The following is a 17396-nucleotide window of genomic DNA, read 5'->3' as shown; positions in this document are numbered from 1 at the left end:
ACACAGTGTTACAAATGAAGAATAGCACAAAAAGCATATCCACAATCAATTTATGCAGTCACTATGGAAAATATGGACAATTCCCATTGTAAATGTGCATAGCCACAGGGACACTACTATGAATCGACACCTTGTGCTGTCAGTGAAAAGAGATGGGACACAAAGGAGGACAAAGGCAAGTGCATGATGTGTGCATTGTACATACTGTGGTACGCCAAAAGGCACGTGTCGCGAACTGAGGTGACATCTCTAACAGTAAAAAAACAAGCCCGTAACCTCAGACATTATCGAGTTACGCTTGTCTGAAAGCATTTGTATGTAAATTGGCAATAGAAAATTTCACTAAGTAAAGTACTTTTAGGCTTGATTATACCTAACCAATACTGCCAAGGCACCATGAATGTGCTGGTTTCTGGTCATTTTTGTGTGCGTATGTGTGTGTGTGTGAGAGAGAGAGAAAGTATCAGTAACTACCTCCATGATCCTTCTGTACTGTACAATATTGTTGTTCTTGAAAAGCTCCACCTTTCTCCCGCTATCCAGAAATCATTCAGCTAACCTCTACCTGACACAGAGTACCATCGGTATTTTGTGACTGACAATGGATCTCAATTTGTATCCAATGACATAAAAGTTCATATGTCAGTCCTAAAAGTAATGGTCTTGTTGAGAGAGGATCATGAAAATGTTTCTGAAAGATACTGCTGACCCTGCAGAATTCTCTTTTGCTTCTGTGCAACACCGATTCCCATGATGTCAATTCAGTGCTACAGAGTTGCTGAATGGAAGAAAGCTGAAAACTGATATTCCTATTCACAAGAGTATAAGCCTACATGTGGCCCACCCCTGAGTGGCAATACAAAGACCTGCTCAGGGAGAAAGACAGGGCTGGAGTACAAGAAGGCTCAAACACAAACATATAACTAATTGCATAGGACAGTTTCATCATCTCCAGATTCACCTGTGTGGATAAGTACAGGGAATGATTGCCCAGCACCAGGCAATGAACTGAAACCCCTTAGATCATACATTTTGGCAATACCTAATGGGGAATTAAATAATGCACTTCCAGTCACGTTCCAGTGTAACAATGAGGCCACCAGATAGGTTGCAGCCATAGTATAGAGAAGGAGACTGCATGCATGGTGTACTTGAAATCACTGGACTAACTAACTATTCATGCATGCACTAGACAATTGTATTTATGATGTGATTGTTGTAAATTATACCATAGGTGCCTGGCCATACACCCACAACCCAAACAATCTTCACTAGTATATACACCAATCTGCCATGATATCATTCATCATTATTTAAGTCAGGTCATAGTAACAATGATATAAATACTTTTTCGTGTCATGTGCAAGTATCCATTTTATTAAGCACTATCACACTACGGACCTGCAAGAAGGCTAAAGTCAACCTAACACTGTATCAGGTATCTATAGTGCTGCTTGTTCAAGTTTGAAGCTACAGTGCACAACCCATGCCATGCATGCATATAATCCTGACATGCTGAGTGAGGAGTGGTATATATCACACACATGCACTGGTTAGACAGCAATATTTCCACTTGCTGGTGGAATAAATTGCCAATTGAAGTGCCCTGCAAGCATGGATAAGTTTATCTCATTAACCAAGTCAGTCTTACTACCTGACTAATAAGTCAATGTGTGTGTATTTTTATTATGGTACGTACTTATACACATGTAGAGGCTGATGGAGAATTAATGCATCACCAGCTAGGGCTACTTTAGGGGGATATAGCACTATATAGTACAACGCTAAAAGTCACCCATTACTGATCCTACAATATGCAAAAGCATGATAGAAAAGATAAAGCATGTACTCCAATCCATGTGTGCATCAAGTGTAGCAATCAGGCAGTGATCTGGACCTGTGTCATTTATTCGATATACCGGTAATATCAAAGCATGGAGGAAATAATACTTGCATAAAAGTGTAAAATTAAAGAGTGGGATTTCTTCCGTTACCTTTTGGTTGGAAGTACAGGGCAAGACAAAGCATGATGATAAAATTAGATGGGTTTTTTTGAAAATGGTTATGGTATGACTGAAGCAACATATAGGTTCTCATACTTTATACATTAATTTAATGATCATAATGCTGATTTTGCTGGCAATTACTAAAACAACTTGTAGGCAATTTTATAGATTCAGGGATTGATCATACCTCAACTATACATATTCACATTTATATTAATTTAGAGGAGTGACAGTGATGCAAAATCAGTCATGGTATCATGTCATTGGTGAAGTACAATATGTGCTCAGCACTTGATGTACACACATTGAACGGCAAGAGATTTTGAGGCAATAAATTTTGATATAAAATTATTTCCTTGAAATATCAAGCTCATGCAGTGCTATATATGTAATGGTAAAATTCCTCTTACTTTGGTTTATAATACACCTTGTAGTCATAGCATTACAATTTTAATAGTATATGCTTATGTAGCTTGATTATTCTGCTTTCAATTTTTTCTTCAATGTCTACTTACCTGTATGCATCTATTCTATCTATCTCTTGCTCTTCATATATCTTACATTTAACCACACAAGCAAAATCATATAGCTGCTGGATATGTATTGTACCTTGAGGATTGAGCTATGTATATGTATTACATTCTGGCACAGTATGTAGCTATTATGTAATCTTAAGAATGGAACTATGTAAGCTTGCATATGAAAGCAATTGACAGCTATGTAAAGGGTTTTGGGTTACATTATGGCCAAGTACTGGTGTATAGGAAATGGGGATTGGGCTAGATGCTTACAGTCCCCTTACCCCCTCCCTAATCTGTCTTTGTATATATTCTTTTCTAAGAGAAAAGTGCCATTATGCATTTCCTTCCCCCCCCTCTATCCTTCCATTGTCCACGCAAAGTATGCAGCATCTTCAATTTATTACGGTAATGCTATATGCAGCATTCCATTTGTGCAACACCTGTAAGTGTTAATACTTTTGTTGCCAAATCCTGTATCTATTATATACCACTTTTTCAGAGCATTGTATCTACATGTTCATTTTGTAAGGCCCCAAAGTCCCACACAGCACGTTCTACATCCCCAATGTATACCATAATGTACTTAATGTAAACTAGTAATACACAAACGTGTACACACAGTGGGGAAAAAAAACAACAACCTAGTACCATCTATGCAAAAACCTAGTAAAAATCCACTTGTGTGTGAATACATGTACAATAAACAAGTTCTATAATATTTCGACATTATGGTTTGACAGGAACCATCTTCATTGCCATCACTTCTGTCACCTATTAGATAGATAAACGAACACGTTAACATGTACATGGGATGCATAGTACATAGTGTATACTATTTATGAATATACTTATTATGCTTTATAAACTCATTGTGTATATAATGTAAGAATGCAGTGAAGTGTGCTGTGTTGTTATCATCTGCAATTTAAATGCCATAGTGTGTTAATGTAACTCATTACGTAAGTTCTTATTTTTGGTTTATTGATGAAATAATAACAAGACAAGGCTGTAACTAAGTGGGGTTTGAGGGGTTTGGATGAATCCCCCTGGCTCTTTGCCAATTAAAAAATGTTTGGCAGGCTGGCAGATGAGGGCTCACTTATTTTATTTAGCAAAAATTTTTTCTTATAAAAATTTTTGTGTAAAAATATTTTTGTATGATTTAGGTGAATGACTGCTCTATTAGAGTATCTCAATCTTTTGCAAAAAATTTTGTGTAAGAAATTTTCGTATAATTTTTGCATATGGGAAAAAAAAGAGCGAATTACGGTATTTGCAGAAAAGAGAGGGGCAATATCTTTATTAGAAGAAAGTATGTCAACTCACTTTAACGCTTTAGTTTGTATGGTGCTAATTTGTATACTGTATCTTGTTTAGTTCTCTATGGTTAACCTCCTGCATGTGCAGTGTATATCTACAAAACTTTCTTAGTCCGTGGCCTAAGAAACACTACCAAAGCTAAGATCACAACCACAACTTTGCACATCAGTTCAGCAAAAATCACCAAATTCATGCAGTCACATGTGACCTGCAGTATAAATATAGTTGCATGCCGGCACCAAGAGTAACTCTTGATGCCATAGTAGTATGGTAAAAAAAAGTTTTAACATCTTTTTATTGAGTAGAAGTGTGCATAATGATACCAACATTGTGAAGAAGGTTACATCAGTATGTCAGTATAAATGTTTCTTGGCTTTCTCTTATAATGGCGAATACTAATAATTAATCCAGATTTCAAGTGATAACATTTGCGAGTCAGAAATTATGATACACATACAATTGCTAACTGGAGTCAATTGTGTATACATTTAATTTGAGATCAGTTAGGAGAAATGAAATATTAAGGTGTGTCTGTGCCCCCAGCTGCTATGATCGCCTGTCACGTCAAAGTAGAATCACCTTGAGAAATCCTGCATGGCTGTGACCCTGCAAGAGTTCAAAATTATGGTAGGAAGATAGTCTAATGCCATTTCAGGCTGGCATAAAATGATTTCATAAAGTCAAAGTGTCTCCTTGCAGCTGAAAATTACACTGCATCACTGATGTTTCTTTAGTGGTATAATTGTTTAATGAATGGGCAGAATGAAAAGCTGTAGTAGTCACATTCGAAACATAAGTTTTTCATATAGTAGTTAATGAATTAAAGTGGTAAGTTGTCTGTGAAAGGCTAGCCTACTTGTATAAAACTAAATGGACACACATGCATATCTAAAGGAAGCCCAATGTGCACATTATATTTTAAGTACCTTTACCGCCTCATTTTATTCTCTTTGGTGTATTATTTTCTTTGGTGGTGCTTTACAATTAAATATTTCTTACATTTTGTCTATTCAGTGTGTTGTGCCCTCCATTATTACGATTTAATGGAAAAACAAGTGTAACAGAAGCGCATAATTATGTAGACCTCAGTGTTGGCTAACACATAAGAATGAAATGGAACTTGCTGTAATTTTGTACCACTCTTTATACAGTTGAAGTGAGCAGGTTGATTGTAATTAGGGCTGAGCGATACTACCGTTTTAGCGATATATCGCGATATTTTGAAAGTATCGATATCGCGATATTTTGTTATTAACTATCGTGATACCATGCCTGTACATTATTGTCATTAAAATCCATTTGCTATGCTGTATTAGGCTCAAGAATCCTTTAAGTCATAACCTGGTTACCCCTGCAGAGAGGTGTGAACACCATAACATAACTTCAAAGCATGTGTTACAATAACTGTTACTGTAAACAAGGATGACAGTGGCTAGTTTGATGCTACTTTTAAAGACTTCCTGCAGGAATACTGAGGAATACACTATGTAGCACCAGCTATGATTGACATGTTTGTTAGTATCGTGAACTGTTCAGTATTGTGAATAGTGGCTTTAGTATCGATCGTGATACTAAAATGGCAGTATCGCTCAGCTCTAATTGTAATAGTGCAAAACAAGGGAGATCACCTTATGTGCATATTTGGTCTCTACTTTAGCCCATCAAGATCGTGGTTCATGGATGGCCATAAGGTGGCACTAGGTGGACAGAGGCTACGGTAGCCAGAATCCAGGCCCAGGTCTGGGCATACGCTAAGCTAAATTAAAATTAGCCATTATAAGGAGAGCACTTTAGCACTCTGTGTAATTTTAAGCTCATGTGATCTCGTGTGAGCTAAGATGTCATACAACTTATAGTCAACTGTGTAGCTACAAGCAATTCTATTTACAAAAAACAACACATGATATCACCAATTTATTAGAGTCAGTAGCTGACTGCTGTGGAACATTCAAATGAAGTTTTAAACAGAGATTTAGATATGTGATAGAAGCAATATTTTTAGCTGCATATTTCTCCCCTATCTTAATTGTCAGTCTGCAATAGCTGCTATCTGTCATGTGTCTGATGAAATATTAGTACACACTTCCTAAGTGGTGTGTATAGCCTTGTAGTGAATACCTGGTAGTTTATTGTTATAGGCCAGCCAACTACTATTGTTGCTAAATCAATTTTAAGTTATAATAACCTCTGCAAAAGACACCTCCATATAAAGGACAAGTCCGAGGTTGCACTATCAGGGTTATACATCATATAATTTCCCTGACCACAAAACACTATCATGATATTGTCCTGTGGTTGGTTAGGGCAATATCATGATGTAGCCCCGACCACACATGCCTTTGATGCAAAGCATTAGCCTCTCTTTGATTCTAGCTGAAGTTTCACGTTGTGGATTTGAGACTCTTAATGTATTAGTTCAGTTAGTTCTCTTCTTTGTAGAACTTACATAGTTGAGCAGCTAGGCATTACTGACTAGTCATTTTCACAACGTGAGGATCGTTTTTCTACACAGCACATTTCTAGCAATACATTTTCGCTAAAGTTCCTTGGCTCATGGTAAACACCTCATATTTGCCATCCAGTAAAGTAGATAAAAACAATTCCCTGCCTTCCCTGGTTTGACCACCGAGTGGGGCGCTTGCCTTGTATCCAGTGGATTGAGTTATGTTAGTATCAAGCCCTTCTGGGTATTTGTCCCATTCACTTTAGAACACATTTTTGCTTAGGCTCCTTGGCTTGTGATAAATACCTCCAGTATTTGCCTTCCAGTGCCTCAGTAACCTACACTGTTGAGTACTTACCTTAGTGCCTTAGTCTACTTTACTAGAAGTGTCCTTGACGGGATTATATGGCTAGTAGTGGTACCACAAAAACTAGCAAAACACACAATTACTTCTTTAGAAAAGCATTGTGTACAGGCTGTATCATGTATGACATTTCATGAGTATCAGAGCCCTCACTTTAAAACCACAAAATTGAAGTTTAGATACCTTTGTATAAAATTGAATTAACTGAAACTGAATTAACCGCAGTACGTACAATACACCCAATCATGGACTTACCTTTGTCCTCTCTTGTCCCAGTTCTTTTTGCTGACAATGCAATTATGCAAGGTGTCGATTTGTAGTAGGTTTCTGTGGATGCGGTGATGGGTACTATGCTTTCCTGCCCATATTTCCATAATAATTGCAGAGACACTTTTTGTACCATTCTTCATTTGAATCACTGTGAAATGGATGCAACATAGCTGAAGACGAAGCGTAATGGCTACTGCAGCAATTGATCGTTGGGACACTCACTTGGACGCAAAATTAATTTTATGGCATGCCTAGAAACAGTTTTTCTTTTGTTGCAGTATGCATGGGTTCATTAGTCATAATTATGTTATAAAAAAAGTAGAAGGGAATTAGAAATTTTAAGTTGGATCAAAGAAAAAAGTAATGAAACAAGGGAATAGCGAAAAAAGGAGTGAAAAAGCAAGAGAGGTTTCAGATATTATACTAATAGACATTTAATCCTCCTAATTCATTCATAGTTATACAATTAAATGTCCATTAGTATACTTGTGGGTATAGGCAACATCTCTTGTTTCACTTTTTTGTTATTCTCTTGTTTCATTACTTTAATCCCCCTAATCCAACTTAAAACTTCGCTTCCCTTCTACTTGTCTAAATATAACATCTTACAATGTTCACTGTTATAAAGAATCTAGCATCAGCAGTAGCAGGTACAGCAACAATTTCCACATCTGCATCTGGTGGTAATAAAACCGCATCTGGTTCACAAGGAACTAAACATCGGCTGCCATTAGTGGTAAACATGAATGATAATGTGTAATTTAATGATGGATCTGTAATGTTCTGTCTCTTTGCTTCATTCAAAACCTTAAAGAAAGAAACAAGTAAAAAACACTAAGTACTTTATAGTACTTAATGGTAGGGATCACAAAGAGGCAAATTAATGGCTAATAATAAATATATAAACATACAATTTGTAATATCTGCTTATTGCCTATCGCAGCAGTTACAGTGGATACATCATGGACTAACCTCTTCCTGTTTTGTGTCCCATTACTTTCTCCTCTACTGCATAGATATATTGATTATTGGGTAACGACTTCCATGTGCTGACTAAACAGAAACCTCCTGTAATTTCCTAGGATTGGTGATTCTCGTACTGTTCTTTGTTTGTAATACTGTATGTGTAACAGGCTAAACACAAAGAGGAATAGCCACTTTGTTAATTCATAGTCAGGGCATGTGTTCAGTTTTATGATATGACTATCCAGCACCACTCCATTCTGTGATGCGGTATGTGCAGGTTCACCAATCACTATATTGTGTTATAAAAAGCAAGCAAACAAATACTAGTAATTGTAAACTCAAGTAGGGGGTCATAGTAGTATACCAGCTGAAAAAGGAGTGGAATGGTGACTTCGCATTTTAATCAGTGATAATTAGGGCACACATTCAGTAGCATGATTAACGTGTCTGGCACCATTCTTTCTTTTGATGCAGTATGTGGTGGTAATGAATTATGTTATTGCAAAAAAAAGTAAACAAACAAGCGTAAGGAAAAATTAGAAATTTTATATTTAAGTAGGGATCACAGAAAAAAAAAATGAAACAAGTGAAGTCAGCTATACCTAGCTATACTAGTTAACATTTAATCCCTACTTCAGTCATAGCTATACTATTGACAGGCTGAAGTAGGGATTAAAATGTCCACTTGTAGCTATAGCTGCAGGTGTAGATGACCTCCCTTGTTTCACTGCCTTTTTTCTTTTGTGATTCCCAAATTTCTAAACACTTGTACAGATTACAAAACATCTAACAATCTGGCTATAATCTTTCACTCTGATTACACTAAGGTGTCTAACAAGTTAATCCATACTGGATTTGGGAAAAAAGTATATAAAGTATGAAAAACTCACAAAACAAGAAAGGGTTGCTGGAACATCAAGTAAACCCACAAATCCCTATTATAACTCAGTAGTGTTAACTATTATAACTCAGTAGTGTTAACTATTATAACTCAGTAGTGTTAACTATTATGACTCAGTAGTGTTAACTATTATAACTCAGTAGTGTTAACTATTATAACTCAGTAGTGTTAACTATTATAACTCAGTAGTGTTAACTATTATAACCCAGTAGTGTTAACTATTATAACTCAGTAGTGTTAACTATTATGACTCAGTAGTGTTAACTATTATAACTCAGTAGTGTTAACTATTATGACTCAGTAGTGTTAACTAAATTAAATTTATAAGCCAAGTCCTAATAGCAAGGGATTTGTGAATATACTCGATGTAACCATGATCCTTGTAGGTTTACTCCAGTGATCCCTTCTTGTTTCATGGGTTATTCAGCAACCTCTATTCTGTATATACTAGTTAAAGCACTGCAGTGAGTGCTATACGGAAAATATAGCATGAGGGTGTGGTCCATCGAGAGACAAATTTAGTACAAGGAGAAGTCAAGCGCTATATTTGGCTCAAGACCACACCCGAGTGCTATATTTTCCATAATGCACGAGCATAAGCAGTGCTCCAGACTCCAAAGTTGAAATCAAAAAGAAACCGTTTAACCCTTAAACCTGCAGCTGTTTTAGAAAACGTAAGCACTGAAAACACATAATCCAGTAAACTGGATTGCATGCATGCCTTTAAAAACAAAGTTCCATATCACAACAATGGTTAAAGCTATCTAAACACCATCTTACTCACCATTAAATTTTGGTTTAAATGGTCCCATACTTTGTCGCGTCCATCCAACCCAGCTATACTTTGAAAGAACAAAAGAACTATCCCTTCTTCACATAACAATGTACAAAAAGACATAACTCAACCATACTTTGTCCTATCAACTTTCTCTTGATGTCATGTTGCTACTCACATGATGGCAAATCAGTTGATATATAGATATCACATGATTGATTAAAATTAATTCTGGACGAGCACAATGATGATATGAAGGCAAAATGGATGATTCAGCGCATCATAGTGGGCAAGTTCCTTGTTGTATGTTGAAAGTTTATACACAGTTAAATAGCTTACTCTTTGCCAATTAATAAATCTGTTTTTCTAAGAGATTGGATGAATGCTTCATGAGATATGCCTGTTTGAAACACATATGTAAATTGGCAAAAGTATTGTGTGCCGGGTTCCTTCCAATTCATTTTTTAAATTAAATCCAGTTCTCTGGATTACGTGGGTTTCAGGCAGTTTATCATGACCTGGAATGCCACAATGGCAGTGAGAAAACTAGTGCCTACTCGTGATTAACAGAAGGTTAATTTGTAGCCATTAATGCCAAGTTATCGGACAATTTGTGATTGGTCAGATCCAGAATTCACTTAGTAGTGGGACAGGAGGACAAGGAGAATAATTGAGGAATGCAAATATGGTGTATGTGAGTAATGGACAGTTTGTTTGTGAGTGTGGCCGTCAACAAGTTGCATCACATCCACCCGAAGTGTGCTTCATTGCCATACAAAGGAAAAATAAAGCAGACCTTGATGGAAAATATAGCACACTTAAGCACAGTATGGAAAATAAATCACACCTTTTCCCTTTAAACTTAGATGGTATCACCACTACCATGTATAGGCATTGATTCATGGGTGCATGTCAATGACTTGTGTTGGCTATCATCTTTGTAAAAAGAAACATCTGTAAGTTGTGCACCATGCCCCTACCTACATTTGAAGTAGATTCAGGTGTGGATCCAGGGGGGGTTCAAAGGGTTCCATGGAACCCCCCTTTTGAAAGAGCCTCTTTTACTCGAGATACTCTAATAGAGCAGTCAAATCGAGATACTCTAATAGAGCAGTCACGGTAGTTTTTGAGGAGCAGTGTAGCAAGCTATGTGTACAGTTATAAATAAGGAAATGTAGTTGGTGAGGGCATCTATTGTCAGCAGGTGATAACCTTTTTTTTTTTTTTTTGGTTTTCAACTTACAGTTAGGCTGAAGTTGTAATTCCAAAGTGGAACCCCCCTTTTTAAAATTCTGGATCCGCCCCTGAGATTGATTGCAAGGCCCTTCTCATACTGTTCTTAATATGGAACAGGCAGAGCATAGATGAAAATGAAGTAAAATGGTCACATGACTTTTCAACAATTGATAGTCCAGGAATATTTTTTTCAGACATGCAATCAGTTTTGGCATGTCTAGTGTCACTCTTTCCTTTGATGCAGCATACGCAGGCTCGCTGTCACAAATCATGTAACATGAACAGTAAACAATCAAGTACAAGGTAAACTTGGGGAATTTAAAATTTGATCATATAGTATAGCAAGCATGTAGTTACCTGTTGGCGAACATCATCACTATCTGCTAATTCATAATAGGTGTCTGGAGATTCCTGCACTAAAGGTGTAGTAACTTCAATTATTAGCCAAAATCGTAGCTAAAAGAAAGGAAAATACACAACAATAATAGACTTTCTTAAACAATAAGATTTTTACTTACACTTTCTAATTTTCTGCCTGCTTTACATGCATCTGCTATGGTAGTACCTTCAACTAATAACTTCACTGAATCACTAGTATACAAAACGTATTGCTGAAAATATCGGTATCTGAAGGTGACTCAATATTATCTGGAATTTGTGTTGGTGAATCATCTACAAACTTGCGCAACTGGTTGGAAGAAATAGTTGGTTGGGGGCGATAATCTGTTATTATACCATCTCTGTGTATTACTGTGTTATTATCATATATTATGCCCCTTTCCTCGTGACATATCGATTCCAGGGTATTATCATCTTTATCTAAAAGGTTACATAGACAGTCACACGCTATAGAACATACATTTTAAACTAATGGGTGAAAAAACAAACAAACAAACAAGGAGTGTGTATGTGTGTACTGCACATGTGAATCGACTCTTCTAACTCCAACTCTTTAAAAGTGAAAATTGCTATTGATAATTTACTTGATAAGTGCCGTGGTGGAGAAAAAGTGGTGAGACTAGTGCAGCATGACACTCGGTGAAATTGGAGACACCATTTTACAAGCTCATATTGTACTGGGTAGGTCCTGTGCACTCTATCACAATATATTCTAGCTATCATATCACGACAAAAAAAAAAATCACAATACTATGTTGTAGATATTCACTATATTGCCAAGCACTATCCACTAGTGAGTATGAAGTCAAAAGGAACCATTATTATATTCTTCTTATCTATTACTAGGACTGTGTCACATACAACCAAGTACATGTGCCAACAACACCAGGACAAGACATATACAGTGTGTAGCTACCATACTGTTCAAGAGAATAAATGTAACAATACTTAGTATAATACTGACTGCTATATTATAGTAAGTGACTTCTCTATTAGAGTATATCAATCTGTGCAAGTTTGCAAGCTGGACACACAGAGCTTAGCTTATAGGATGGAGAGCTAAATTTTTACTAGCAATTAAGTGTGTTTTATTACACAGTTAAGTGACTGCTCTATTAGAGTATCTCGATTGTACAGTACTATACAATGCAACTGACTTACTTCCACCCTTCTTACAACATGCACCCTCTCTCCAACACCTGACAAGCAGGCGAAACACTGGCAACTTTATAAGCCACCTTGATCACCTGCAAAACGGCAAATGGCTCTGAAGCACACACCAGTGAAACTAACTACTTTCATGGATGATGGCTCGTCGCTTTGACTCTCTATTTATTCCAGAAATGCACCAGGGGATTGACTAGATCTTGAAGATCTGATTCCTTTAGTGACTTAACTTAAACTTGCAAAAAGACAGGGAAAAAAGAAAAAGATTTCTGTGCTCGATCTCATCACTTTTCTGCAATGCACCAGAGTCCTAACAACTGTACCATCACTGCTGGCTGCTGAAACCCTAAATTTTAGAGATATTTAAATCCAAAATATGGTCGTCTAAACCTAACTGCATATACTCTCGGAATTTACTAGCTAAAGCTAACCCAAACCCTAGCTTTGGACTACTAGAATCATGAAAACTGGTTCCATAGGTAGTAGAGGGTGCACTACCTGTGTTAAGGCTGTGTAATCAAATTTGTTTATAATATAAAAATCATGACATCATAAAGATAATGATGTCATGACATCAGATCTCTGAAATTTAGTGAATCCCCACTGATTGGAATGTAAATCATGTGCTAATCTGCTGATCAGTGCTAAATTGTTGTGTAAGTTTCAACCACTGCCATGAAAACTCCCGATTATTACATGTTTGTGCCTTTATTCAATGGTGATCCAAACCCCAGTTAGCGCAAGTTTTGTAGGCGTTGTAGTTTTCTCAAACATTAATTATTTATTTTATTTCGTAATTTTAATATTATCTACGACGATCCAGTCACATATCATTTTAATGTGTATTCATGTATTTGTATTTCATGTATTTGTATTTCATGTATTTGTATTTCATGTATTTGTATTTCATGTATTTGTATTTCATGTATTTGTATTCACATTGTTTTGTGTGCATACAACAAGTCTGTTATAAATTCCATGTCTTCTGCTTAACAAAATAGGGATTTATTTTTCACAACTTCGTATTTTTTTCTCATCATCCACTAACAATTGACATGACTGCAATATGTCATCATGCAGCCTTGGCCCCATTGTATATATTAAAGGTATTTACTTGTTTGTCTTCTGTTTTGTTCGCAATCTCCAAGCAAGAAGAGGCTAAACGTCATATTCTATGACCACCATATTACAGCACAATAACAAACTCACCTATATCATGTGCCTTTTGGGGTTCTGATGAGTATCCGACCTCTGCACTCTGCCTTTCCTTTTATCTTTCAATATACTGGTCATCTTCTTCTTCATGCAACAAAATCATATTGAGGTGCTAATTTCCATATCAACACTTTCTATATGCAGACATCACAAAATTATTTAAAGCACTTGATTGCGCTGTTGTTGTAAGAGGTAGCGTATAGCCTAAATATTTTGAGGAGGGATTTCAAGGTTGAGCAATGTTAACAATTTTTTTTTGCAGATTTGTAAACAAACCCAAATTTAATGTATGGAAGCCTAAATATTTCAAGGATAAAATGTTATCCCCAAAACCTTGCAATCAGCAAAAATTTCTCCCTCAAACTTTACAGCATTGTAGTTACTAGCTAGTAGACACCATACCTGTAGCTGTATGATAGGATTGGCCAGGCCTCTGCAACAATAATGACCAAGCACCACAACGCGCCACTTAATGGTCTAACCATACTTATTGTAATCGATCATATTGACCATGTCTCTTACTGGTAGCACAGTGAAAAAGAGGAATGGAAATATCGCATAGACCAGTCGTTTGAAACTTCACAGTTCATCAACATCACCCACAGTTATAACATGGTTACGAGGGATATGACAAAAATATACGTACGAGCATGAGGGCTCAAGTGCGAGTGTATATATTTTTGTCATATCCTGATTCCTGAGTAATTGTGTTATAACTGTTATATTCTACATCCCAGTACAATTATAGATAGCAATTTATAGTGAAACAGCACCTGTTGAAGATCAAAATCAGTAGAAATCTTTGATGGATCAGATGTTTTAGACCCTTCAGCGGTACCACGCCCATCTACTCGCGGTTAGAGAGTGGAGACAAGAGTTCATCAAAAATCCTTCTCCTTGCTCAGGTGAATAATTCTTGGTTGATTTAGGCATTTGTTATTAGAGACTTGTTTACCGTTTAGATAAAGATTCGCAGATGGTGTGAAGCTACACCATATATGGTAAGCGTAGCCACAAAGTGTGTTATATCACTTATATACCACAGTTTGCTGTGGTATATCAGTTATATACCACAGTTTGCTGTGGTATATCAGTTATATACCACAGTTTGCTGTGGTATATCAGTTATATACCACAGCACAGCGCTTTTGATCTCAACCATAGGTGTGGTAGATTTTATAATTATAACACGCTTACAAGGGATATGACAAAAATATATGCACGAGCCCCCTGCAGGGTGTGAGTGTGTATATATACCGGTTGAGTAGACATCCTTGATGGATCAGACATTTTAGATTCTTTAGCGGTGCCACGCCCATCTACTCGCGATTAGTGAAGGAGACAAGAGTTCATCGAAAATCCTCCTTGCTCAGGTGAATGATTCTAGGCGCTTGTCAGTATTAGAGACTTGAAACCCTTGATGGATCAGATCTTTTAGACTCTATAACTCTTGTCTCCTTTACTAATCGCGAGTAGATGGGCGTGGCACCACTAAAGAATCTAAAATGTTTGATCCATCAAGGATGTCTACTCAACTGGTGCTGTTTCACTACAACTTGCTATCTATAATCATTTCATCTACTGGGGTGTAGAATATAACAGTTATAATACAATTACTCGGGATATGACAAAAATATATGTACTCGCGCCCTGCAGGTGCTCATGTGTATATTTTTGTCACATCCCTTGTAAGTGTGTTATAACTATAAAATATGTATTAGTTAGAATGGGTGTGGCTTCGGTAATTAAGTTTGTGGGTAGCCTTGCCCACATCGTCCTCGGGTCCCTAAATAGCGTAGAAACCAATGTTGACCCATTCTAAGTGATTTAGAAAATTTCCTAGGTTAAGAGAGTGAGAGAAAGTGGCAAACTGTGTGTCATGGTGCTAGCATTGGGATTTATCCTTAAGTTGAGTTGATCTTGTCAGTACCACTGTACTGGCATGACATTCATTAGGCGTTGCATGACTATATAGTGCCAGTATCAAGTAGTTACTATGCTGGGCTAGGAAGACGTTTGTCTTGTCCAGAAAGTAAGCTATTAAGAAGCAAATAGTGAGTGCTAGCATCAAGACTTATCTTTCGAGCTTATTGTGTCAGTGCCACACCGTGCCGAATATTGGTATTGAATGCTGCCTAGCTGAACACTAATGATGCCTGTCTTGTCCAGAAAGTAAGCTAACAGTAAGGGCATTTTATTTTTGGCTTTGCCGATTTTCGTTTAATGAATGTAGTAAACAAACCGCCAGCGAGACCACAGGTTACTATTTAGTAACCACAGGTTTCTATTGGATTTAGCTAGTAACCTCAGATATCAAAGGAGATATTACATAAAATTTTCTAAGTGCGAGTTAAAAGGAAGCTTCCGTGCACTTTGGATTCTCACTTGCAAGACTTTAATAGCTACAACTTTAATGAAACAGTTGGGCATTGGAGGGAATACTGTTTGCGAAAGGTGGATACTTTCAGCCGTGTTGTTTTAATACAGCACTGTTTTGCTGTGTGTAGTTAAACTGTTGATATAACAAGTTGATGTTGTGCTACTTCTAAAAACCAGGCGCCATGCAGCTAGCTAACTCATCTGGAATAACCATAGACAGTATATACTACTATGAATTAACCAACTATGTATTACTACTTTACAATAGGGTAGTTTGGGTTGTGCAATAATATAATTAGCTATTTCTCGTATTTCGTAATTCATGAAATATTCGTAATTCGTTCAATTACGTTGCTATGCACTGCTAAGGAAGCGTTTGTTAAATAAACCGCTTTTACCAACATATTACGCACAAAACTATCTTCTGAACTGTTTTATAGTGCGACTAACGTGTTTTTTCCCACAAATTCTCTCGACAAAGCCTCAAAGCTGCTCTTCATTTTCGTTCGCGTACGTAAGGGATACGCCCCCTTTCAACTCGAAGCGATAGGCTATTCCTGGCAGTGTACGAGGCCTGCGCCGTTGTTTTTTAGTTGCTAAATGCCTGAAAACCTCAAGGGGGAAGGTAGTCTGAGGAAAGTCACCACACCCGTATTTCAGTCCGCCGAAAAGAAACCACCTCAGAGCAAAGTTCACCTGTGCAGAAGTTTAATACAGACTTCATTTCACTTTTACTACTTACGTAAAAGCTGCTTTTATCGTTATTAAACGATTTTGCTCACGTGGGTGCGTACGGACAAACATAGGTAGATAGATAGGCACACACAGACACTTTTACGAAAACAATTTCAGTAAACCAGGCGCACCGCCTGGTTTAAAAATGACAGAAAACAGGCACTACTTGTGCAATTGTTAATACCAAATTGAACATAAATTTGGCATAAACGTTATTTATTTAAAACCCGAGACCTTGCTTTGCTTATGTAAGAGGTGATGCGTACAATAGTATTGCTGAAACACAATATTTCACCTTTAAGCATTTTATTATGCTGCTCTTACTACTCGTTAATGTTTGTATGTATGTAGTGGCCATTAACTCAGTTTTCGCTACCGTAACGACGATGCTTCATGACGCCATATTTTCTCAGTTTCGGAAACCCCTTTCAAATTCACTGTGGGACAAAACACGCGAAGCAATAAATTTAACACGTACCAGTTTGGCCCAGTGGGCCCAGGCCGAGGCCTAGGCCCTGGTGGGTCCTGATATTAATAGAAGCTTTATATTCTGTAGCGACTTGGCACTGTTTAATTCCAATTCGAAACATAATGTGCATAAAATACATCACAGTGCCTTTTATAAGGTGCGTAGACCGCATGACCAAAATTATTAATACCTGGAATGATCTAGAACATTCGTGGCGTAAACTCTTGTCC

General features: G+C 37.0%; 1 protein-coding gene across 2 annotated transcripts; it reads right to left on the bottom strand.

Moving 5' to 3' along the window:
- Window positions 1-3107: 3107 nt before the first annotated feature.
- On the bottom strand, window positions 3108-17335 carry LOC136236418 (uncharacterized). 2 transcript variants are annotated; one of them, XM_066026572.1, is made up of 6 exons: window positions 17176-17335; window positions 11321-11621; window positions 11160-11258; window positions 9576-9633; window positions 7534-7731; window positions 3108-3298 (listed from the first exon to the last, which is right to left on the bottom strand). In XM_066026572.1, exons 3-6 carry the CDS (start codon window positions 11174-11176, stop codon window positions 3254-3256), a joined length of 318 nt encoding a protein of 105 aa, XP_065882644.1. In that variant the 5' UTR covers window positions 11177-11258; window positions 11321-11621; window positions 17176-17335; the 3' UTR covers window positions 3108-3253. The 2 variants fall into 2 exon arrangements, 1 of the variants encoding a protein (XP_065882644.1); XR_010692121.1 differs by lacking the exon at window positions 9576-9633.
- Window positions 17336-17396: the final 61 nt, after the last annotated feature.

Source organism: Dysidea avara, chromosome 10 (assembly GCF_963678975.1).
Source record: "Dysidea avara chromosome 10, odDysAvar1.4, whole genome shotgun sequence".
Lineage (NCBI taxonomy): Eukaryota > Metazoa > Porifera > Demospongiae > Dictyoceratida > Dysideidae > Dysidea > Dysidea avara.
The sequence above is the reverse complement of the archived record's forward strand: the minus strand, read 5'-3'. Positions and strand labels throughout refer to the sequence as shown.